We start from the raw sequence: 25,894 nt of genomic DNA on the forward strand, positions 1-25,894 counted from the left end.
TGATGCAGCTAAATCTCCCGAACCAGATTTCATCGTCCTTCACACAAGAAGCTTTCTCCTGTAAATAAAGAAGAGTCTTTTAACTCGGGGGGTGAAATCCATGGCCACGCAGCTCTCATATGCAATCCTGGCCGGCCGGGTCGTTTTAAAAGCAGCATGTACGTTGTAGCCAGCCCATAGTTCTGGAGGGAATGACGGTCCCTGAGAACATGGAATCCATTGGGTGTCAGCTGGCACGGCTCCAAACTCTGACATCCAAGTGGGAGTCAGCTGAGCCCTTCAGCATGCTGCACCAGTCCCCTGAGCTGGCGTCTGGAGCTGTTGGACCCTGCCCTCCTCTTGTCTCCAGCCTTCACTCTTGGAGCCTTCAAGGGACTTGCAGGTTACCCCGTCCCCCTTGCAAAAATTCCAGACCTCAGAGCTAATTTGTTTGCTGTACCTAGAGAGCTGTATTGGGAATTGTGGGAGCAAAGCAGAAAGCTGATTGGGAATTCTGCCCTCCCCCGGCTTCTGGCCAGGAAGTAGCCGTGTCGCTGGCATGGCTAGAGAGGCGCACCAAACACCTCTCGCCTGCTACTGGCTCAGAGGGGCGGAGAGCGCAGTGAAGGACAAAGATGGTAGACGATCAGCATGTAGAAAAAGCAGCAATCTCTTAGTCTCACCTCACCTGTGTGCTGAGCCTTGCTTCTGTAATTCTACATCGCTGAGACACGTGGTTTCTAGCCAGGAGAGTAATCAGTGGTTAACAAGAAGCATGCTTTCGTAGAAAAGGGCTCTGAAACCAGCAGCAGAAGTCTAGCCACCGAAGCAGCTTTCTTGTTCTCCACAATCACAGCTCTCCTTGAAAACCAGGCATTTCTGGCTCGTCTGTTGCAAAGACAATCTCAAACCAGTCCAACACAGAGGCTGCAGAGAGCTGGGAATAGTGGCCCTGAGACATGCCGCATGCCCCATTCATCTCACGGATGAGCTAACTCAGACGCAGGGCTGGGGATTTAAATACTAACGTTGCTGATTATTGCATTCGTTTGGGAAGGAGGGGAAGGATCCCAGAGCTGGGCAGATTATGGTGAGTAGTGTCTCATTTGGAGAAACCATCACTTTTTATTGCTGTCTCAATCATGGCTACAGCAGAGCTGCCACTGTGTTATAATCAAGAAGGCAGAGCTCATGGACAAACTCACATTGCACCAAAGGCGGGCGTCCTCCCAGAGCTCAGTATAGCTCAGAGATCCCACAGGGTCATCTGCTCTCCGTGGTTTCTCACAGGCAATACAGAGGTAGAGCTTGTGCCGTGGCAGAACTTGGAAGAGTACCACCGAGGGGACCCTGCGGGAGAGGCAATGCAGAGGGTGTAAGATGGATAATTTTGTAGTGGATCTTCAGAACTCTAATCCTAGAGATGCTGTAAAGTAGCTGGGAGCTGGCAAAGCTTTCTGGGTATTAAACACAAACCAGCACGATAAACATCTTTCTTTCTGCCATTTCCTGCCTTATGCCCACAGTAGGACAGAGTGATTTACCCGAAAGCCCGAGTCACAAACACACTTTACACCTAATGCCGGTATTTAAAATGCCCATGACTTCAGGCTGGCTTCTCCAGGTGGTGAAGGGGTAATGTCTGTGGGCAGCAATGGAACACGACATGCATGAAATGAGCCGGGAGAAGTATGGTGGGAGAAGGGGGTTTCTTTGATCTGTGCAGGTATGGTGTAAGTGGGGCACGCTCTCCAGAGTTGGCATTCAAACTTAGTTGTGCTGCTGCATTCTAAGTCCGAGGACTTTCCAGCCTGATCCGTGTGTTGTTATGTTGTGACACATAAGTGTCATTAGCAGCAGCATGTGGCTCCTGGCAGAGGCACCAGAAACAGGGAAGGGGGATAGAATCAGGGGTGGCCCGTGCCTATAGGCCGACTCGGCCATCGCCTAGAGCGCCGCCTTCAACGGGGCGCCCACTGATGACGTCGCGCCATTGATGGCTGTGCAGGCGGTGGCGCCGATCGCATGTTCTGCCTGGGGCGCCAGCTGCCACCGCTCGCCTCGGGCCACTCCTGGATAGAAGCACATCCTCGGCCTTTCCGTGTAGGGCTGAAGCAGGCTTTAGGCAGGCCGTAGCGTGCTGAACATTCAAACGTAACTGGCCGGTATGATTGTGGTCCCAGAGAAGACTGTCATAGCGCCGGGAGGAGGCAAGGACCCAAGGTCTTTTGGCTCCCTCCCCAGTGTGAACAGCCCATTTAATCTCTATATAATGAATAAAATCCTGCTCCTCAAGTTATTCTGGATTTTTTTTTCTTGAATCCCAGAGATTTGGGTGCACCGGGGTATTGTTTCGCAGTCAGACGGGTAATCTTATCAGCAGGTTTTCCGCTAACCGATTCCGCTAAATCCAGTTTACAAATCATTTGAGACTCTCAGCTGCCCTTTGAAAGCCAATGGGCGGAACTGGCTCTAAATCCTGTTGACGCACTGTGTCATTGCAGAAGAATCCTGCATTCATCCCTTTGGTCAGTATTAACACAGCTGTCGTGTCCCCAGTTCCTGGTGGGTTGTGTCATTGCCAGACCGTGTGGCGTGTTGTGTGCTCAGGAGGTTGGGTGAGAAGGAGCAGGGAGAGCACATTTGCTGGGTTTGTCGCTCAGCAAATATTAATATTTAAAGGCTGTTTAACCCAAGTTCAGAGCCTGCACATTTCTCTTGATGGAGCCTCTTTGGCTGAAGCCTGCTAACCCGTCCCTCTCCCATTATGATCTAATACATTCAAATTAGATTTACAGTTTCATGGCACTGTCAGTAACCCGTTGAGATAATCTCCCGAAGGCAGCCTTTCCAAGCACTGGGATCAAGTCTTACAGGAGAAGGGCAAAGTTCAAATTTGTAAATCTGTGGCTCAGTGAAAGGGTGGTTCCTTTTCAGGCCTCTGCTTCTAAATATAATCACCTTAGAATACAGGGCACTAAAGCAGGGATGTTAAAATGCGTGTCTTTGATTAACTGTCTGGTTACACCCAGGGGAGCAGGCAGCTGTAACAGAGGCAGCAGCGCAGGGTGGCAGGCAGCTCCCGGGGAGCCAGACCGGGAGCCGTGGGTAGCTGCATAGGGTAACTGATAAGCATTCTGATCGGCTACACTCTTACATCCCCACGCTGAAGATTTCTTTGACTTTCACTGCAGGCGGGAGACGTGGGTCTCTTGGGAGGCTGATGAGGAGGAATGGAGAGATCCATAATCTAGAGCTGGTGAGGTGGGGCTGCTAGTAGTTTCCTTCGGTTTGTTATGTAGCTAGTTCTGTTCTTGGTTTGTACTGTGTCTGGGGCTGAACCCTGGAGAGGGGTCGCCTGGGCGCCTTCCCGGAGTAGCCGTTCAGACCACTGATTGGCAGCAGGGACGTTTGCAAGGTAACGGGGATGGCTGTAAAGTACCCGTCATGGCAGACTTTCTCCTGCCCCAGTCCAGCTCCAACAGTGGATGTGTCTATTATTTATTATCCCACGTTTTGAAAGGAATTATGACTTGAGCCTTTGCTGTAGGCATAGCCTGTCCAGTGCTTTGACAAAGCAGTTGGGGTCAGTATTATGTCGTCTGCAGGCTGCCATCAGAAGCCCCCAGTTTTTTTCTGTTGCTTTGTACAGAAGACCTGGAGCCAGAGAAGCCCTGACATCAGATGGGACTCTTGAAAACCAGAACCTGGAATGGGCTGTGTGCCTGCTACTGCAGTCTTAATGGCCCTCTATACGCAAAGGGCCGCAGCGTAAGAAGGGGCTAAGCTCAAGGAGATGCAGGAGCCCAGCATCAGTTTGGATTTGGCCCCCTGACTATAGCAGATTGTAGGTTTTAAACAACTGTTCTCTAAGTAACGGCACCCCAGGCTGCTTTTCTTCCCGCTCGGCTTGTTTTCTGGCGGCCATTCAGAGCGAGGGCGAAAGCGCAAGAGCACGCCGCTGCAAGGGAGAGCCAGGCAGCCTGTGGCCCTGAACTGGTAAAATCCCCCCGTACCTGCCCTGCCTGGCAGCAGTGACCTGGAGCTTCCTCCCACTTGGCCCTTCTCACCTTGCGCTCCGTGACCGACGTCCGGCTCTGCTGCACCACCCGGGCCCTCTCGTGAGAGGATAGTTCCAGGCGTTCAAATCCATTTGGGGGTCTGTGTTGCTGACAAAAGCCCACTAGGATCTCATGAAGCCCCCCAGGCTCGTAACCCCGCTGCTGAGAGGTGAACAAGGGGCCAAGCGCCACAGGCTCATCTGCGTTTAAAACTGGAGCCTAGTTCCACCAGACTGGGTGCCTCAGCACCAGTCAAGACGTTGCTGCAGATACATGAGCTAATTCAGTCCAAAGCAGACTGCAAAGAGTTACAAATGGATCCACAACCCGGTGACTGGGCAGCCAAGTGGCAGACGAAACTCTGTTGATAAAGGCAACGCACATAATCCCCGCTAGCCAGATACAATTGTGGGGGCTAAATTAGCTGCTCGCATTCAAAATAGAGATCTTGGAGCTATTGTGGCTAGTTCTGAAAACATCCGCTCAGTGTGCAGCAGTCAGGAAAGCTAACAGAGTATTAGGAAGCCTTAGGAAAGAGCTCGATAATAATGTCACAATAGAAATCCATGATACACGCCCGCACTTTGAGTACTGTTTGCAATTCTTGTCACCCCAGCTCAGAAATGGAGAAGGCAACAAGACTGATGGGAGGTGTGGAACTGCTTCCGTATTAGCAGAGGGCTGGAAGTCTGGAGATGGAGCACTTGATTGCCCTGTTCGATCTGTTCCCTTGGGAGCAGCTGGCACCGGCAGCTGGAAGAGGGGACATTGGGCTACATGTAAACATGGAACTACTGACATTTTTAGCTGTTACACATTTACACGCAGGGGCGAAGAGGCGGCTCTGCGAGCACCGGCTCCCACAGAGCCGCCGGCCTCCCTCTTCCCCCAAGTGCTACCGCTGTATCTCAGGCAGCCGGGTCGGGGAGGGGGCGGTTGCCGGCAACCATGAAGGTTACAAATACACCGTCCCATCCCTAGTATTTCCTGCTCTTGTCTGTGCCTGAGTGAAGGGGGAAGGGGGCTGGATTTCCTTGGGGAACAAGCTGCAGCATTGGGGCCAGACTTTGAGAGAGGGCAGTAGGAGGCGGCTAGTGTAACCTGAGGGAGACTGGGCGTTCTTAGCAAATTGCATTGAGTTAACTCTCTGCTGACATCCGGTTTCTCAGTTCTCTGCAGCTCTGACCTTTTCCTTCACAGTTTATGTGCCCTATGGAAGGGCTCGGCGACTTCTGCCGCCAGGGTCTTGGATCTGAGGTGGGGATTAAGCCTCAAGCAGTTCGATGCATCACAGCTGATGGGTGTACAAATCCCTATCTGCAGCAGGGCTGGCAGCCACTGCGGGTCCTGGGGCAAGGTGGCCTGGCTCTGGACACCCCTTTGTGACCTCAGAGCCGCACAGAGTAGCTCTCCAAAAGGGCCTGGGGCTCCAGCCACCACTGCTACTTGCAGTACTGGTGATAGCAGCTGGGAGCCCCAGGCCTTTCTGAATCTTCAGTCCTCAGGACAGCTGCCTCCTGTGCCACCCCCACACCCCGTCGTCAGGCCTGCCTATCTGTAAATTACCCCTAGCTCTGATCTGTGTTCTGCTCCCCTGATGTGCTGCAGGTGCTTCCTGTGCTGAAGCTGCGTGCCTTAGAACAGCAGGGTTCTTTGTGAGCGAAATGTCTGGTACTGAACGTCGGGATGAGTTTCCCCGAGTAGGGGCTGTAAATTCATTCGTGCGCCCTCCAGCAGGCCAGGGTGTGGGGTGACCCAAGCTGACAGTTTTCATAATGAACTTGAGCATTTTGGATCTGATCACAAAGCGAAGTCACACTACATTCGTCTGTGTGAAGGAAGAACACTTCCCCCACACAGGCTCTGGGGTGGAAGAGCAGAGAGGTGTGGCAGGAGAGTGGAACTGATCTTACTGCCAAAGAACGCAGGAGAATTGAATAACTTCGGAGGCGGCCAATCCCTGCATTCGATCCTTTGCCCTGGCTGCACCAGAGCCACTGATTGTGCATGGAGGTACGAATGGAGAGAGCCTCTTCGGAAAGAATTCTGAGAACCATGGAGACCTCAGGAGGCATCAAGTGCAGCCCCCTGCCCGAAGCAGGACCAATCCCAACTAAACCAACCCGGCCAGGGCTTTGTCAAGCTGGGACTTAAACACCTCTAGGGATGGAGAGTCCACCACCTCCCTAGGGAACCCAGCCCAGCGCTTCCCCACCCTCCTTGTGACATAGTTTTTCCTAATATCTAACCTAGACTTCTTGCAGTTGCCTGCTGGGAAGTGCACTGGAGAACTTTGGAAACTATGCAAATGTGAGCACACCCAGAGGCTGACGCTCAGTTGGCTTATCAGCAAGCCTCCCCCCCCTCCCCCGGTATCAAAACAAATGGGGTTCAATAGGGAAAGTCCGATGAAATCATAGAGCAGAGTCTGTTGTGTGTCAGAACCGGGGGCGGGTTTGTTCTGAGAACACACGGGCCCCATGGACGCTCACAAGGCTTGAAGAGAGCCGTTACGTTTGAGCTGAAGTTGGGGCAAGAGTTCAGGCTGATGTTTCTTTTCTGACTCAATTCCCCAGGGCCATGGATGGTGTCAGAACCATTTTCCACTAGCGGTGCTCTGTGAGAAGGAGCCCAGCTATCAAACTCTTGATTGTGTATGATGTGGATCAAGGATCATGCCTAAGGGTACGTCTAGACTACAGGGTTTTGTCGACGGAAGTTTTGTCGACAGATACTGTCGACAAAACTTCTGTCAACATAGAGCGTCTAGACACATTCAGTTCTGTCGACAAAGCAAGACAGAACTCTGTCGACAGAAGGTGTTATGCCTCGTAAAATGAGGTTTACCAGCGTCGACAAAACTGCTGAGTTCTGTCGACATTATGTCAACAGAACTCAGTGGTAGTGTAGATGCTGGTATAGTTTTGTCGACAAAACTCTGTAGTCTAGACACACCCTAAGTGGCATATGGGGTCTGGCCACTTACTGGAAGCTTTTGTTGGAGACATGAGACATTGTGATTTTATATCAGTCTAGGGGCTTCTCTCTTCCACATAGTGTCAGCTAGCGGGGGCAGGGAGCCTTAGCAAATACCTGAATCTGCAGACCTGGCTGGAATGGACCACTCTAACCCTAGGCTGGTGGGTCGTTGTGGGAATGAGCCATCTTGTCTCGTGTGTCTTCCATGGGCTAGAATATACTGAAACGGGGGACGAGACTCCTGCAGCATTGGAACGGGAGAGCAAAAGGAGCTAGAGCAACGGTTCCCAACCTTTACCAGACGGGGACCCGTTTGGACAATTCAGGAAGACTTGGTGACCCAGGGCAATTCAAAAATGGGGGGAGGAGGGAGGGCAGAGCCACCTGGGAGACACTTGGCGACCCTTTTGAAATGTAATAGTGACCCATATTTGGGTCCCAACCCATAGGTTGGGAAACCCTGAGCTAGAGCCTTTCTGCCATGGGGACCGCCTGCTTCGGCCTGTACGTTCCCACCATGCTGCGCCGGAGGAGGTGCCCCAAATGAGGCACCTGTCTGGAAAAACATTCAGGGTGCGCGAAATCAGAGGGAGGAAGGAAGGGCAGAAGGGGACCCTCTTGGGGCTTCTCTTGGGGCTTCTCCGTTGCTATTTCTCATCTCAAAACCTAAGCCAGGGACAGGGATGGAATCTCAGCCAGCCTCTCCTGGTCCGTACACACTGGCTGATGCTGCAGCTCTGTCCTGGCTGGTTTTTAATCCACACTAGAAATTCTGCTCGACCGGTGGATTGAATTTCCAGTGAGTTTCAATGTGCAAAGGGGACAGCAGGTGGCCAGGCATTGGCCTCGGAGCAGGTTGAAGTTGGAGGTGGAAAACACCTGCGAGGCCACCTTGTCTGTTGCCTGGCCACTACAGGAGCGTTTCCTGCTGCACGTTTACTACTCGGTCGTCCAGCCTAGTTTTAAATGTCTCAAGCAACAGGCCTGCTGCTATTTCCCTTAGAAGACTGTAGTCTGGGCAGTCCGCTGAGGCTCCAGTGTCTCTATGCAGAGCGGGACTTGTCTCTGTCCGGCCCTGTTATCAGGGAGCAGGGGAAAGGCTCGGCCTGGGAATTGCAGGGCTTGCTTGGGCCCACTTCCCTGACAACTGGGATAAGAAAAACATTCTCTCCACCCTCTGTCACTGTAACAGGTGACTGCACTTCCAGATGCAAATGGCCTGCGTGTCGGAGGCCGTCTGAAAGCAAGCAAGCTTTGCTAAAGTCGTATTTTGTTCAACGAGTTAATCACCCAGTCGTGGTTGGCCGTCCAGCGATTGGACAGGCTGACACAGACTCGACGGGGGGAGAGCAAGCAAGGCGTCGCAAGTGAAGAGCGTCCGCTCAAAGGTGGCATGTCAGTGTCAGCGGGTCTGGTTGGGCGTGAGGGTCACCATTAGCATGAGAAGAGTATTGAGGGACCCGGTGAAATAAAGAATGTGAAGGGCCACGGGGTCTGTGTCAAGTTCTGTAGAGCATCGGCGCAAGGCTCTTGTGATGGGGATGGTCTCTGAGAATTGTACACCCGCTGCAGGGGGAGAGGCCCGCAGATAGAGATGATGCTGTAGGACTGGAGGCATCTCATACCCGGCAGTGAACACCCAGAGCTGCTACCTTTGAACAGGCAGCCACTGTGTGGTTTTCATTTTAGAGTTACAGGAAGCCAGGCTTAGATGTGAGAGGGCAGCAGAGCGACAGCACTGGCACCAGAGGTTTAGAAGTCGGCTCTTTTCGTTTCAGCACTAAGCCACATGCATGCTCGCCTGCAGCCTGCACAGGATCCTTGCTCACTGGCCCTGCTCTGCCCCTGCGTGCTCTGCATATGCTAGGCCTTTGCGTCTTAGAGCTGGGGTTTGGTTTGTCTCTTTTAAAGGGCTCCAGTCTGTTTCCATGACCCCTATCGTTTATACCCAGCCATGGCAGGCTGCTCGGGGCTGGAGCCCAGTCAACACACCATTCAAAAGCCCCCACGGATGGTTTTAGGGAAGCTCTATGGTGTGGGGGCAGGCGGGATGGAAACTGCTAACTGCTAGCTTATGAACAAGAGGAGGCCTAAACGGCCGGGTCAGTTTTTCACCTTTCCACCAGGCTCTTGCCTTGTGCTTGGTGGACGGAGCGGGAAGATGGTGTTTCTTTGGGGCGCTGCTCTGGCTGTGAGGAGGAGGTTAGGTCAGTGAGAGGGAGTCCGGACCCGTGCTCCATCCAAACGGCTGTTTGCTCTGTGGCTAAGTCACTTACGCTCAGTGCTTGGGTTTCCCTCTCTGTTCACGGGAGGTACTAATACTTTGTTCACCTTTGCACGGTCCTCTGTGTCCCTGGCTGGAGGTACAGCCTGTGTGCAGACTAGGAAGATCCAAGCAAGCCTTCATGCAAATGTGGATGTAAATTAGCTACATCTGGCCAGCTCGTGGAGAGTTGCCAGTGCAGCCTTTAGCGTTGCCAAGTTTGCGCACCCTAGTGCTAAATGAACAAGTGTGTTATTTATTTAGGGCTTAAGACCTAGCTTGGTCTTTTCCTAGCTGACAGCCCTGCATGCTACCGCCCTGTGCTGACTTCGAGTAGTTAATCGCACCCCTCACTGCAGCAGGGGTCTGGCACGTAGGGCCGGGAAGGTGGTGTGGTGAGCTGTCCCAGGTCCGGCTGCTCTGCCAGGCCCCCCTCTTCCAAGGCAACATGCAGTGGGTTATGTGAGTTTCAGTATTGGGGACTTCTGTTTACGTGGGGGGGGAATGTGTCTGAGCAGTTGCAACAAGGTCACTGACCGCGTGGCTCACCCTCCCAGGCTGGAGCTGGGTAAACTGAGCCTCGCTCGGAAGACGTTGGGATAACTGCCCTGCAAAGAGCAGCAGGAGACTGCTGTGAAGGGGGGCAGCTCAGGACACTGTGGCAGACTGCTGAGCGGGAAGAAAGCGCTCCAGGGAAAGGCAGGGCTGGGAGAGACCCTGGCAACCCCCAGGCAGCAAGGCCCGGGAGGAGGGAGGGAAACCTCGGGGTGTCTGGCCTGGTGAATGGGCTGCTTGGGGGCTGGGTGGTAGTTACACTTCTTCATATTAAACTCAGTCCTCGGGGAGCAATTTCTAAAAAACCAAAGGCCAGGCCTGAAGAGGTGTATTTGAACAGAGACAGGCTGCCTGGAGGGAGGCCGTAGGCCGTGAGGGACGCATGGGATGCAGCCAGCCCATTATACAGACAGGCCTGAAATTCCTTCCTCCTGAGAGGGCAGGGATCAAACCCAGCCCTGGTCCATGCTGCATTTCTCACCTTCTGGAAAGCAGCAGCTATTTCCCCTGTTTGGAGACACTTAGCAAAGCTCTGCCTAGACGTAAACGAGCCCCAATTCCTCCCGGTGCTGCTAGAGAAATGGTAAAGCCATCACAAAGTAATGCAGGGCACTGCAGTGCCCCAAGGCTGGCGTTGCCCCGGGAAGCTAAGGCTACAAGAAGGCCTTAGACCCTTCCCTGGCGCTCCCAACCGCACTCCACTGGGCAGTGTAGTAGCGCCACAGCTCAGAGAAATGGTTCTAGCCACCGGTTATCCCCAGGTTCCTTTCTCTGTGTTGGTGCTGGCTCTGCCTTGCTTCGCTGGCCTCAAGGCCATTGGCCATTGCCTGACGGGAGTGCCCCCAGTAATGGCTTTTCGTTGTTTCCCCTGCAGAACATAGACATCACCAACTTCAGCAGCAGCTGGAGTGATGGGCTGGCCTTCTGTGCTCTCCTCCACACCTACCTGCCTGCACACATTCCATACCAGGAGCTCAACGGCCAGGATAAAGTAAGTCCTGCTAACTCTGGTCCTCGTGACACTTTGTGTGGCAGGAGGGCTCCAGGGAAGGCCCTCGGTGGTGGTGGTGGTGTTGTGTAACCCGTGTGTAAAGGTCACATCCTTTACGCATATCCAGTGAATAGGTAGAGGGAACATAAGCGAGAGAGAGAGAAATGGTAAACAGGATGAAGTTTAGTAAGGACAAACGCAAAGTGCTCCACTTAGGAAGGAACAATCAGTTTCACACACACAGAATGGGAAGTGACTATGTAGGAATTTCTGATGTGCATCTGACGAAGTGGGTCCTTTGCCCACGAAAGCTTGTGCTCCAATAAATCTGTTAGTCTATAAGGTGCCACAGGACTTCTCGTTGTCTAGGAAGGAGTCAAGCAAAAAGGGATCCAGGGGTCAGAGTGGACCACAAGCTAATAATGAGTCAACAATGTGACACTGTTGCAAAAAAAGCAAACATTCTGGGCTGCATTACCAGGAGTGTTGTGAGCAAGACACGAGAAGTCATTCTTCCTCTCTACTCTGCGCTGGTTAGGCCTCAGTTGGAGTCTTGTGTCCAGTTCTGGGCACCGCATTTCAAGAAAGATGTGGAGAAATTGGAAAAGGTCCAAAGAAGAGCAACAAAAATGATTAAAGATCTAGAGCAGTTGTCCCCAATGCGGTGGCGACATGGCGCCTGCCGGGGCATTTCTGTGCGCCAATCAAGTGATCAGAGCTGACCCAAGCCATTCTTGGGCCCTGGGCATGCGGCACACGTGCGGCCCCTGCCCTGGGCCCTCCGTGCATGAGCGGCCCCGCCCCCGGACGCATGGCGCATGCGCAGCCATGGCCCCGTCCCCGGGCACCTTAGGGACCACTGATCTAGAGACCTGTGAGGGTATACTGAAAGAACTGGGCTTGTTTAGTTTAGAAAAGAGAAGACTGAGAGGGAACATGATAGCCGTTTTCAAGTATCTAAAAGGGTATTACAAGAAAGTGGAGAAAAATTGTTCCCCTTGATCTCTGATGACAGGACAAGAAGCAATGAGCTTAAATTGCAACAAGGGAGGTTTAGGTTGGACGTTGGGAAAAACGTCTTGTCAGGGTGATTAATCACTGGAATAAATTGCCTAAGGAGGCTGTGGAATCTCCATCGCTCAAGATATTTAAGAGCAGGTTGAATAGACATCTATCAGGGATGATCTAGGTGGTGCTTGGTCCTGCCTTGAGGGCAGGGCACTGGACTTGACCTTGCGAGGGCCCTTCCAGTTGTAGTGTTCTATGGTTCTTTGAAAATAAATTAATACGTTAAAGAACAGGAGGAGGGGGCAGTAGTGGTAAGAGGCAGCTCCTCAGGTCTGGCTGCCAGGTTGCCGTGCAGTGGATACTGCAAGTTCATATGAAGAGGAAAACCACCCTCTTGAAAGGGTACCACGAGCTCCTCCCATTGCTCCTACCAACCCCAAAGCGGATCCGGGAAGGTGGCTCCCTTCCAGCTACTGTTAAAGAATCCAGGAGCCTCCGAGGACCAAGTGCTTTGGTAATTCAGCTGCATAGTTTGGTCTTCCAGGATAGATTTCATAATCATTTGGAAAGAGAGTGTGTGTTTGTTGTCAAGCTGGGAACCGCGGACCTTGCTTTCCAGCTACCGACCTGTTCTCCTGCTCGCCCCCCTCCCAACGACTTGGGTGGCGTGAGCATTCATCCGCAGACTCAATGCGGGGAAGAGACCTTTCAGTGGCGCTGCCGGGAAAACAGCAAGCCAGAAAGAAAAAGCATTTCACCGCATTCCTGTATCACACCCACTTTCTCTGTCTCCGCTGTAGACATATCACCGATGTAGCAGGTCGGGAAGGCCTGGATCAGCTAACGGGCATTCAAATACCAATGGCCTTGTCTGCACTAGGATTTTACCAACTTAGCCACCATCTGTGATAAGCAAACTTTTTCCTGCAAGGGACGTGAAACTGGTGTCAGGACTTACCCCAGAGAGCGCTGAAAAGAGCTAACCAGCACCAGCGGGTGCCAGCCTTTTGTTTTTCCAAGGCTACTTGCCTTTTGGACAGGCGCTAGGTAGTGTTGTGTGGGAGGAGCAGAGGAGACTCCTGGAGGAAGACTGCTCAGGCTCCTTTCATCAGGAGGGAGGAAATGCCAAGCGGCACCAAAGTGTAGGAGCTACGGATGTTATGGACTGGTCAACAACTCGGCTATCCGATAAGCAAATGCTTATCGGATAGTCAAGTCAACTAGTTGATTTCCCCCCTTGCTGCCTCTTTCAGATAGAGGCAGCAAAGTGTGTGGGGGGGAGAGAGTACTTCAAAGCAGCAGCACTGCACGGAGCCTGTATGGGCGCTCCATGTGGCGCTGCCCCTTTGAAACACCGCCTCGGCATTTCAAAGCGGCACCCCAAGGAACAAGGGGGGAAGAGGGCGTACTTCAAAGCAGCAGCACCGCACAGCTGAGCCCAGAATCAGCTGTGCAGTGCTGCCCCTTTGAATGCGTGGAGCCTGGGGTCAGCTGGGGACTCCCCGGTTGATCCCGGGTTCCACGTGGCATTTCTGCGGAACCGTGGATCAGGTGTGGAATCCCCAGCTGACCCCAGCTTCTGGGGAACTGCTGCATGAAACCCACAGTCAGCTGACCCCAGGCTCCACACAGCGCTGCTGTTCAAAGGGGCAACGCCGCACAGCTGATCCCCAGCTGAGCGGTTCAGCGCTTCATTTCAAAGCGGCAGCACCGCACAGCTGAGTCCAGGATCAGCTGTGTGGTGCCGCCCATTTGACAGGCAGCACCACATGGAGCCTGGGGTCTGATCCCGGGCTCTGCGCAGCATTTCTGCAGAACCCGGGATCAGCTGGGGAGTCCTGCTCAGGCTATAAGGGGGAGTCCCCAGCTGATCCTGGATTCTGAGGAAATGCCACGTGCAGCCCAGAATGCGACAGCGCAGCCTGGAGCCCAGGGTCAGTCTGTCACCCCGCTGACCCCGGGCTCCATGAAGGCGCTTCCGCTTTGAAATGCACAAGAGCTCCCGCTGGGGACTCCTGTACATTTCAAAGCTGGCACCCGCATGCAGCCTGGAGTCAGTGGGACTTCCCTCTGGGCTCGGGCTGCGCGCGGAGTTCCGCATTCCTCCTTTGAAATGTGCATTCCTGCTGGGGCTCTTGTACAAGTGCCTGTCGACTAATCGATGGAAATTCCATGGACTACTTGACTAGTAAATGAACCGATATTTAACCGCCTTAGTAGGAGCAAAGCCAAATTCACAGATCTACCAGAACCTGGAGAGGGCTCTTTCTCCATTGCTTTGTTGAAAGCACTGAAGCCGATACAAGCTGCAAAGGGTGTTACACATGTGGGACTTGGCTACGCACTATGAGTGTGTAGGATTCTAGCTTTGTCAGAGAAACCAAGCTGTGGTCTACAAGACTTATAGCCTGAGCAGGTCCTCAGTGTGCTCAGTCTAGCTAGGTCAGCCACATTATCCTCCGGCCACGGAGAGCATGCCCATTAAGTGTACGGACCAGCCAGGCAGCAGCAAAAGGTGCTAAGGGCCTTCATTAAGGTGACTGATGTAATAGGAGCAAAAAGAACCTTAACTGAGACAGGGATCATGCCTGCTTGGAGCCCCTAATGCAGTGCAGTTGCGGACTGGCTTTTATCAGAGCATATCCCGGGAGATGAAGCTGCGGCTGCCGAGGCTGAAGACTGAAACAGGCCACCAGGCCGTGGTGCCACATGCTGCCATATGGGAACCTTGGGTTTTGGATTTCCACTTAGGCTGTTGACAGCAAGCTGCCAACTTTACATGGGAGGAGGGGAAATAAGTCATTGCAACAGCAGCATCACCTTCTAAGGTGCTGAGGGGTTTGTGAACACTTTGTCATCATCTATCAGGTGGAAAAATGACAGCTGAGCAGCTCTGTGTTGAGAGAGGTTCTAAAACCCAAGCACCTGGCTCCGTCGAGTTACTGCTGGCTGGCTCCCCGCCTCGGAGGAGGACAGCCTTTTTGTTTTACCAGATGCGGTGTCGCTTCCCCCACCCCAGCTGCACGTGTCCCCTCCCCCGCCCCCCACATACACACTTTCCAGTCTTCACATTACACAGAAACCCCAGGAAACGGCTCTGTCTGAGCAGAATCTACCCACATTCTTACACTTTTCTGGTTAAGCGTGAACTTTCCACCAAGTCAAAACAGCAAGTGAGAGAACCGAGGCCAAGAATCCAGCCTTAGGAAAGAACTAATCTTTCGCTGTGAGGATGACCCCACAGACAAAATCTTTCCTGTGGTCTCCTCAAGCAAATCACGTTTATCTGCGTGAACCGTGTCTGAAACATGGTATGTACCGAGGAGGTGAAATCCTGTTTAACTAGTTAACCAGTTTAACATTACATTAACTAGTTAATCCATTAAACAGCAGGGGCTGCCTCCCCTCTCCAGTTGGGGTGGGGGGCTGCTCCAGACCCAACCAGTTAGCCATAACCAGTAAGCCCTCACCTGGTAAGCTTAACAGGTTAACCGTTAACATCCCTAGTACGTACTGCAGTACACTAGCATTGTAATTGGTGAGCCCTGCCACTACAGTGAAGGGCATTTTAGAAATCCATGTAATACATATTAATACCAGTGATTTAAAGTTGGACCTAACATCCCAAATGGATTTTGGGCTTTAGATGCTGGATTTGGCTTGAAAGCTTATAAGGACTGGGCTCAGCTGAGAATTTGGAAACAAGCTCTGAATTTCCCCCAAATTTTAATGTACCTTGGGGATTTGAGACCCATTTCTATAATGTTGTTCAGGTCCCTTATTCTGTTCTCCCAACTGCCTTTTATAGAGAGATTTTCATGATGATGGATCTTCCCTTTCTTGGACTTAGCCTGTGTTTAGCGACAGTATAAATTACCCACTGCCAACCAGTCCCAAGGGAGTTGTACTCTCTTGCCACTGATATCTCCTGAGACAATTCAGCAAACCCTTTGTCTGAGCCATCCTTTCGTTATCTGTTATTTGGCTCTGACTCGTTCTTCAGCATATTTATCCATCTGAAATCACAGTCTTCTCCTTGAGACATCGTAATCAATTTCACAAGAACCAATTCCATTGTCCCGAATAATGGAGTGTTGCTTCCACAACAGTAGTTGAACTCTTCGGAGACAGATTGTTGGCAGGAGGCATCCCTAATGACAAAGAAAGGGCAAAGATCAGTTACAAGTAGGATTCCCTCAAAACAGAAAATGCTCCTCGACTTTGGAAGCCATGCCAGCTCTTTAGGGAAACACCCATCTAAGGGCCCACGCAAACTTGAGAGAACCTATCCTGCAGTAGATGAGTTGCTGGACAGGAGATTCCTTAAGTTGTGGAGACACGTGGCTTGGTATGAATGGCTCTTCTCATCCCGAGCCCTGCACATCTTGCCTGCCTGAAAATCTTAAGTCTGCTGCATCTTCTCATTTGGACCAACGTGACCCCATAGCCCCAGGCAGGATTCAGAGATACAGCGCTCACTTTGGTGCTGAGCCTAATGGCTGTGTCTTGTGCCTTATTTTCACAGAAAAGAAATCTGCTCTTGGCTTTTCAAGCTGCTGAAAGTGTGGGCATCAAGCCGAGTCTGGTGAGTATCTGGGTGCTGGGCAGGGGGTGTGGATGAGGATGGGAAGAGGTTTGAATACGTTGATCCAAATCCACTGTGACACTGGAGACCATTTAGTCTCGTTTTAACAAGTCGTGTAGTGTTAAAGGGAAACTGCGGGCAAATAATGCTAGCCTGAAACTTCGTAACATCAGGAAGACTCAGCATGCAGAACAGCTGAAATGAAGTTAATTCCAGCCAGCCATTCCTGCTGCGACCCTCACTACGTGTGGGAGAGCCCAGGGTCGGGCTGTCAATCCGTATTTCAACTGACTGCTTGCCTGGGTTACACATGAGCGTTTTCCTCCTAGCTGTTCAAGTCCCTGTTTTGAAATGCCTTTGGGTCCTGACGTGACAGCACATGGGGAACAAGGAGATTTCTTAGGCAGAGGTTAAACCTTTAGGGGGTTCGTGAGCTAAATAAGGAGCCAGAAACATGTGTGTCTGCACATAGGAGCGGACGCTGGAAGTATAATAACCATACTTCGAGAATTAATCCTTCAGTGCAGATTGAAGAGATCCTTATGGGATATATGATGCATCTGGCTGCCTCATCAGCTTGTGTCTTGGCACTGCGCAGTGTATTTAATATCTCAGCCTCACAAATCATTAGGCCAGTGCACGACTATGCAGTTTAAGGCTCTAATTGAATTAGTTCTGAAACTGAATGAGAGCCTCCGCATTAGCCTTGTCTGCCCTAAGGGTCCCAGGGCTGCTAGCGCTGGGGAGCTGGCCCAGTAGAAGAGTGGGATACTGTTGCCAAATTCCCCTACTGCCGCCCATACAAAAGGGGCTTTTGCTCAGCAGCTCTCTGCTGTGAGAGGGGAAGCAGGTAGGTGGTGTCTTTTTTTAAAAGGGGACAACTCTCCCTCAAGGCCTTCCCGAGGGAGGGAAATTTCCCCATTTTGTTCCACTGTAGCCCCTCTAAAGAGCCACGTTGTCTGCTAGTGATGCAGGGTCTGTTGCTGTCTACACAGTGCTACTAGGAACCCAGGCAGAAACAAAATATCCCCGTCTATGCATATGCAGGTCTGGGTCCTTCATGTGTAATGAAGATGCACTAGAGTTTCCCAGGGCACTTCATGGCATCTGGACATGCTGAAGTAAACAAGATATCCAGCCTTTGCCTTATTTTCCTTTTCAGACTGCCCCCCCCCCCCGTAGTTTGCTATTACTGCTTCCCCACCCTGGCTGCGGCTGTCTCCTGGCCGGAAGGCAGAGACCCACCCTACACGATTGTCCCGTTTCTAGAGTCTGGCATGCCCAGCTGTGTGCTCCTCACAACGGCATGCAGGGAGGGTGTGTCTGCGTTGTAGACAGGCGATGTGATCCCTGGCGTGGGCAGACAGGCGCGCGCAAGATCAGCTCGGGTTAGAGCCCTGAAAATAGCAGCGTGGCAGTTACAGCCCTCAAGGCCAAGCTACCGCCAGTACGGCAACATCACGCTGCTCTTTTAGCTTGCTAGCTCTAGCTAAGAAGCAGGAGCCTGTCGGCTCGCTCTGGGAATCAAACGTCTTGCAGCTGAGAGGCAGGTTTCCCAGGAAAGGCTGAGGCACCTGTTCTGGAGGGGAACTGAACCAAGTGCAAATGCAGCTAGAGGGGGCCGTGCAGATCAGCATGTGACCACACTGAATGTTCAGGTGTGAATCTGGACTCATCAGTTCTGGCTTCCCCCACGTTTCTCAAGGAGGGGCACACGTTTGTCATCTGAGAACTGAGCCCACACCTCCTTTTACCTGCTTCCTTTACCAGTTCTCAAGTGAAGTAGTCGCGCTGGACAGACCCAAGCAAACCCCTCGCAGAGACAGAGTCCAGATTTTGACATTTGGTTTCGTTCTGCTTAGAAATGAAGGTCACAAATTCTGACATTCTCTGAAAGGAAAAGCCCTGGAGTTCCATGATTCTAGGTCAGTCCACTTGGCTGGCTGCCCTGGGCCCACAGCCCTGGAAGCCCTGAGGTCCCCAAATGCACGGCAGTCTGCCTGGCTGGTGCCTGGAGCCATGGACCCTGGAAGCCCGCGGGTTCCCAGCACTGGGGCCATCAGCCTGGACAGTGTCCTGCCTGGGGCTACAAACACCACAAACCTGGGTTGCCAAGGGGCTGGGCGGGTGAGCTGACAGGAAGCAGCGTGGCTTCTGGAGGAACGAGGTCAAAATCGAAACACGTCAGTTCTGACAAATTGGTAAATTTCAACAAAAAAATGTTTTGTTAAAAAAATTTCCAGCCAGCTCTATTAATTAGGCTTGGCTGGCGCTTGCTCCCATAAACTGTTGCCAACATATAAACATTTCTCCAATTGATGGCCTGTTATTTCTGGCAGTTGTCTGCACTCTCTATTATGGCTAAGACAAGGTCCATCACATTCCATTAAGATCTAGTGTGAAGATTTTGGCATGTGCTCTGGGCAGCTAAGAACACTGGATCAGAAAGCAACTTCTCCAGGAGTTCGCAGAAACCCGACATCCCAAGGCAGTGATGCTCAGGAGATGCGAACGGCACGTTGCCTTTAGCCAGTGCTTTATATTTGCAGAGCATTGGACAAACATCTAACCCTGATTTGAGGAGGGCTAATTAAAAAGAGGCTCATGTGCTTGTCTCAGCTACATGGGTGCAACTGTCTTGAAGGCACTGGGATGGCTCTAGCACAGCAGAGCTAAGAGTGAGTACAATCCCACTCCGGCTAGGGCCTTGCTTGCACTGGAAAGGGTTTGCTGGTCTGGCTAGCCTACCGCGCTATGCCGCACACAGCTAGGCCAAAGAGCTCTTGGGCTGGTATAGCTTCTACCCTCCCTCGCCCCGGATACGCTCTCCTGACACAGGGACAGTGTCACCGAGGTGGTGCCTCACAATGCTGTTTTCCCGAATGGGTGTGAGAACTTGCTGCTCTCCCTGGCGTTCTGCACGGAAAGAGCCGGTCACAAAGCAGGTTACAGACACCGCTGTGGCACGGTTATGGCAAATTAGCTTTGAGAGACGAAGGCCCAGGGGTTCCTTCAGTTTGCCCACCCTCACAGTGCACAAGAGGCTTTGCTTGCAATAGGCTTTACTCTGATCTGGACCTAGGAGCTGAGAAGGCACCTGGTGAAGACACAGTAGATGGTAACTGTTAAATCTGAGGTCCATGTAACCTCAAGGAATGTGTGTGTGGGGGGGTGCTTGGCTCTCCAGCAGTCACCGGCCTCGCCCCCTTGGCCCAGCTCAGCAAGACTCTGGCGTGGCCTAGCTTGCTTGGCCATGAAGAGGAATACGTGTTCTGTTAGGGTCACCACAGCAGCGCTGGGCACCCTAGAGCATCCCAGCCAGAGGAGCGAGGTGTGGGGGTGTTGTATAAATTCGTCAGTACTAGAGTCTTCGTAGGGATCTTTAGTCTTGCTCCCGCCCCGGGTGCTAATGGCCGAACGTTGTATTTTGTATTCAGCTGCGGGGCCGTTGTGCTGGCAAATTGTCATTTCTCTATGCCAGGACTCCCTTCCTCCCAGGCTGGGGCGGGCATTTAGCTGGCCCCAACAGCTCTCTCATCCCGTCAGGCCATGGTGTTCCTGGAGATCGGCGCCCTGCCAGGCTTTGCTCATTCTGTCTCTATCCTGCAGCGGCATGTGGCCCAAACAATGGCACCGCACTGGAAAAGGAAATGCCCGTGGCAGGACCCCACGCCCCGCTTGTTACCCTGGCCCTGTCTCCCCCTTGCTAACTCTCTGTGTCCTGTGCAGGAGCTCAGCGAGATGCTGTACACAGACCGGCCCGACTGGCAGAGTGTCATGCAGTACGTGGCCCAGATCTACAAGTACTTTGAGACCTGAGCCCCGCAGCAGAAGGGGGCAGAAGTGGGGGAGAGACTGAAGAATGCCACGGACGCACTCGATCACTTTAAAACCCCCTCGTTTCTAGTCCACGAGCCAGCCACGGCCCTGGGCTCCAAGGGAAGCTCTTCCGCAATCCTGATCACATCTCAGAGAGCTGGGACTGCAACCAAATAAACTCCATTGTCCGCCACTCCAAACCACAGACAGCTGCACGTCTATTCCAGCGCGGACACGACCAGCGGCGCTCTGCCCCGGGGGGTATTTCCGAAGATAATGCCCTTGTGCTTGATGATGGCTGCCAGCTGGCGCCATGCCCCAGAACAAAGTGACTGCAATATGCGCTTTGTAAAGTGGTGCCTGACGCGATGCTGGCGCTCCCGGGACACTGGCCGAGAACTGGTATGAACCAGCTGCCAGCAATGCTCCTCCGACAGTTACAAAGAGATGCCTAACCCGGACACGTCCCCAGCACGCCCCTCTCCCCCCTCATTTCCGTGTGTGCCCCGAGGCAGAACCTCTCCCCTCCGGAGCTGGGCTACCTGGCATGTTCACAGACACACGCTCTGCTTTGCCTGACTCAGGGCAGCCTGCAAGGCCTGCCACAGGATCTTTTCCTCCCGCAGAGACCCGCCCATGTGCTCTCACCACTCAGCCATAGAGGGAACTAGTAGGTGCCGTGACTCCGTTCCTGGTCAAACAAAAGTAACCGCTTCGATGGGTGAGAGAACCCCCCCCCCCCCCGCTTCAGTGACAGACCGCCTAGGGAGTCAGAGCCCTGACACGCACCAGCTGACTGTGTGGGCACAGTCGTTTCTGTAGTGCTGCCAATGCAACTAGTTTGTGTTATGACACAAGGTGCCAGAAAGCAGGCAGTGACTCATTATACTAGAGAGGCGCTGCAATATCTCAGAGCGACACCGTTGTGGCAGGTTTGTGTAAAGTAAACTCATGACTCCAGGCTGTCCCTGAGTACTCTGCAAGGGGTGTCAATTCTCGTGAGTTACTGGCCAGCCGCCTCGTTAGCTGTGCTCTAGGCTGTGACATGTAGAGCGTAGGTTGCTGCTATAAGTGTCGCCTTGAGGTTACGGTAGAAGAACACACAGGAGATGAATACCAACGGCAGCATGCAGCTGTGCTCTGAGTTACAGCGAATGTAACTGGCCACTCTGTTTTGTGGCTGAAGCTAGAGGTAAGCCTGGGGATCCTGCTGATACCCCGATGTAATGCAGCGGTCAATTGGTCATTGGACATGCCTCTATATTTAGCCCCATAAACTTGACTCTTCAAATCCTCCTCAGAGCTAGTAAGTAGCAGTCGGGCCCCCCTAGAAAGAAGGAAGTCAGAGGCAGGCTGGGTAACCCAGTGGCCTCTCAATGTGCTCTTTGCATGGGAACTACCCTGGCATCTCTGATGCAAGACAAGCTGGGGGCTCCAGCTTTCCGAGGCTTTGCAAGCGCCCTGCGCTCACTTGCTGTTGTCTCCCACCCAAGCGCACTGATTGCAGGGTGCATGGTGAGGGGCCCCACGCAGCTCCATACGAGCCATGCCCAAAAGCCAAGCGCTCCCGGAGTGACAAGTGAATTCCCAGCCATGGATTTAGATGTAGAATTTGGATCTTGGTTTTCTATAAATGTCTCTGCTTTAAGCCCTTCGTTCCACACACTCTGTCTGCAAGCGGAGATGGGTCTGGGTGCTACCGCAGCGCCCAGGCATTTGAAGTACTTCTGTTCTCGGAATAGGTTGGTTGAAAAGGCTGATCCTGCGCCGCGCACAGCTCCCTCCCCGCGTGTACTGATGGGGAGAGATTAGTATGTTCAGGAAGTGCTGGTCACACCCCTCTCCCCCACGCTTGCTATGGTTTTTCAAAATCAGATAATGACTGACTTAGCCACCCAGCTGGTGCAACCTACCTGGTCTGTTCAGCAACGCAGCAGGTGCATTTCTCTGGCGCTGAAGCCAGAACATGAGCTGTCAGACTAACCCTGGAGAGCGGAGGGGCTGACGTACCCGCTAGTATGTGATGCCTGGACTGTATTGGCAAGGAGGCCTGAAACATCCCCTTGTTAAGTGTGTTCCAAGATGGGGTCTATTTCTGTCATTTCCTGTAGTTCTAAAGATTGTCATGGGACTGGAGCTCTGTCTTGTTGCCAGCTGTCTTAGCAGAAGGAGCTTAAGCCAGGAAGAGTTGACTCTAGGCCCTGATAGAGGCTGCAGGCTGCTAAGCAGTGTCCTAAAGAGAGACTGGACTCTGAAAGGTCTCTCAGTGCTGCGCGGGCTTCTCTGTAATGATGTGATTCAGGGGTTGGGAATGGCCCATGAGCAGACTGAACAGAGCAGGGGACGGACAGGCGTCTCCGAGGGATTGTGAGAGTCTTCGTACCAGGAACAAGTGGCACAGACGTCGCCCACGCCCCTGCCGCTGTGGCTGTCTCCTGCAGCGCTCCAAGCCCCAGGGGGCTGCGCATTGCTGACTCCCAGCCTGCCGTTGCTTGCCTTCTGAGTGAAGTCCTCCGCCAGTGCTTGGCGTCGTGGGGCTGGTGGCTTTGGAGCACGTGGAGGGACGGATTTAACCCTTTGGGTCTCCAGTTACGCTTTGCTCAGAGGGTACAAAACTAAGTCTGAGGCTGATTGCTAAGAAATATTCCCGTCTGCAGGGGTCCGTGCCATGGTGCTCCATTCCCGGGCGGACCCAGCAGCTTCCTCATTCCCTTGCTCCACCTCCCGCAGCCCAGGCCACATTCCCTCTGAGGGGGTGTGTAGCACAAGCCCCCTGAAGTCAAGATAAGGGCCCCGTTGGCATCAGTGGGATTTGCAGGAGGTTTGTGCGGAGCTGAGAGTAACGGCAGCAGTTTTCCTTCCCAGGCTCCAGAACTCACGCTTTCAGGAAGATGGCTTTAGCCCACTCCTGCTGGATGCTCTGCACAGACAGCTGAGAGAGAGCTGGGGGCGGGGAGGCAAGGGCAGCACCATTTGCCCCGAGACACATTTGGACTTTGATTCTAGCTCCTCCCCCCCAGTTTGGTTGGAACGTTCCGAGCCCTCCGCAGAGCACGACTGGGACTGGCCGTGGGAATGTTTCCCTGCAGCTGTGGAATTCCCTCTTCCCCCAACACCAGAGCCCCAGGTCCAGGGCAGGCTTGGGGCCTGGACCAGTGTCTGGGTGTAGAGAGAAAAGCATCGCTGCTCTGCGGTCTCTGAGCTCGGGGCAAGCCACGCAAGCCGTTTGCTCCTGGGAGGGAGAGGTCCCCGGCTTCTCACTAGGCCCCGCGCTCCCATCCGGGCATGAGAAGTCCCAAAAGTCCCACCTCTGAAGTCCTGACCAGATCTGGAAAGATCTTCCCGGTCACGTCACGTGAGTCGCTTTGACTGTTCCCTGTCCCCCTGGCTTTGCACGGCTGGAATCCTGGGCTTCCATTTCCAAAGGGACTAGCGATTTGGGGTGTCCCCTGGGAACTGGCCTCCATTTCAGGAAGTGCTGAAAACAAGGCCCTTCTGAGGCGTCCCGAAGTGGGCGCGCGGCCGTTGGGGCTCCTGAGACGACTAGTTGCTTCTGAACGTTTGGGCCTCACTAACGTTTACAAGTGCAGGGATTCAAGAGCCAGCCCAGCAGCAATTAGGAGAAACCAGCCATCCTGTGCAGGGTGGGACAAGGGTTCGTATCAGCATGGGTTGCTCCTACGCTGCATGGCTCCTTGCGACTTCACCCCTTCGGAGGAAGGCACTGTGCCCAGCCGGCGCTGATGGGACCTTGCTCCCCTGCCACATCCTGCGCTCACGCACCTCGTGCGCCTTGTTCATCCTGGCGGCCCACTCGGCCTGGAAGTCGCTCCCAAGTCCCACCGTGGGCTTGGCTGGGGGAAGGGGCATGTGGCTGAAGGTTGCTTTGGGTCGCTGTTGCACAATGGGTGCAGGGGAAGGGGTGGGAAGCAGAGGGGCTGGCTCGCAGTCACTGGTCTTCCAGAGAAAGCACCACGGGTTTCGCGTCCGGGCAAGGCAGAGAGGAGCCGGGGTTGGGAAGCCAGCCCGGGGCCGGCCCCTTCCCGGAAAGCGAGGGTTTCTAGCACAGCCAGTGTGCTGGCTTGGAAGACGTGCGGAGTGGGGTGAAAGTACAGGATGTGTGAAAGGGAGAGGGCAGGAGAGGTCGGTCTGAGAGATAGTGGAGGCCTCAGAAGTCGTGATGTCTGGAATTTCCTTCAGCTGGGCCTGTTGCCACTGCTATCTCGCAGGATGTCCCTCCGGGGCCTCTGGCAGGAATCCCAGCCTCTGCGCTGAACTCCCACCACGGGGGCTGGGGCCCAGCTGGCTCCCTCTCCCCGAGCTCACAAAAGGCAGCTGAGCGGAGCAGGTTGACAGCACGGACCCCTCTGCCGCTCGCTTTGCAGGCTGAATTTCTGGGCACGCAATTTGATTTTGCATTCTTCTTCCCCTGCAAGCTTCCGCCCACCAAGAGGCACCCTCTGCCCGGCTGAACTCTAGCACTTCTCAAAAGGTTGGTGGGAGCCGCCATATCTTCCTTGCCTCCTCCTTGCCCTACATGACCCCTGAACCCTCTGCGGGATTTAGGACCCCTAAATCCAACCTTGCTCTCCGTGACTGCCTTTCCCTCACTTCCTCGACGGTCAGAACTGGAGAGAAGTTGCCGCCTCTGATCACAGATTTTGTACCTTTCATCTTTCCCTGATCCTGGTACCTCGGCTTCCTGCAGCAAATGTCCAGTTGTTTGCAAAGCTATTCCATGGGCCTGAAAGGCAGACTGTGGCCAAGGAGATCCTGCTGTTCCTGTGCAGAGGGCTTGCTGCCTAACAGGCCTTGTTCACACGCCCTCAGCAATAACTTCTGCCTTTCCTCGCCGGCATTGCTTTCCACCAGCTCTCGTGCTAGCCAGGCTCAGCCACCAGCGACGGGCAAAGTCCAGGCTGGCATCGATTCCCCGTTAACATTTTTCACAGCTGATGGTCTCGTCACTTTTAACTTGCACGTGTGCCAATTTTCACGGGGCAGTGCTGGACACGGCGTTTTTACTGGGTTTGAGCAGACTAGAATTGTGCCAAAAAACAAAGAATCGTCTTGAATAGTCAAGTAATTTTAGCTCTGTCCATTGAATACAGATGTTACATCTTTGGTCTAATTTATACAAAGCACACTAGACTGTATATACTAGGCACTGTCAGCGTTGGACATGCTAATGCAGATGTATTTAAAGATTAACATTATTAACGGTACAATGCGAAATCTGTAATATAGCGAATAAATCCTTTTTTCCTGATGACATCTGGCCTTGCTGGTGTTCTAAATACATGAACCCATTGGGGTCTGAGTCTGCCTGCTGGGGGGGGTCCCATCTAATGGAAGCAATGTCTGCAAAAACCAGGCAGAACTGTGTTGGGGCCGGGCTCTCCTGAAGGATTGACCCACAACTGCTCTGTTCCGGGGTAGCTGAGTTGATTCTGAGGTCCAAAAGAAACCTGATCTGAACTCAGCTCTAGGATCCAGGAGCTTCTAATGCCAGCCCCAGCACCGATTCCTCCTGTGGCCAAGGAGAAGTCACGTAACTTCTGGACTGCCGTCTCCCCATGCATAATGAGCACAATGCCTGTAGTGGGGGACTGGTGTGAGGATTAATGTTTGCAGAAGCTCCTGCAGAAGTAAAT

The 25,894-nt window shown here is 53.2% G+C and overlaps 1 protein-coding gene across 2 annotated transcripts in view; it reads left to right on the plus strand.

Annotated features, from left to right (window-relative positions):
• SPECC1 (sperm antigen with calponin homology and coiled-coil domains 1) overlaps positions 1-25,512 on the plus strand; it is a 175,914-nt gene extending 150,402 nt beyond the window's left edge. The window contains exons 13-15 of one of the 2 annotated variants that reach the window (XM_075904346.1): positions 10,712-10,828; positions 16,362-16,421; positions 20,151-25,512. In XM_075904346.1, the coding sequence (XP_075760461.1) occupies positions 10,712-10,828; positions 16,362-16,421; positions 20,151-20,240 (267 nt within the window). In that variant the 3' untranslated portion in view covers positions 20,241-25,512. The remainder of the gene's footprint in view (positions 1-10,711; positions 10,829-16,361; positions 16,422-20,150) is intronic. The other variant, XM_075904347.1, reaches the window with a different exon arrangement.
• Positions 25,513-25,894: the final 382 nt, after the last annotated feature.

The sequence above is a fragment of the Pelodiscus sinensis genome, chromosome 21 (genome assembly GCF_049634645.1).
Source record: "Pelodiscus sinensis isolate JC-2024 chromosome 21, ASM4963464v1, whole genome shotgun sequence".
In the NCBI taxonomy this organism is placed as follows: domain Eukaryota; kingdom Metazoa; phylum Chordata; order Testudines; family Trionychidae; genus Pelodiscus; species Pelodiscus sinensis.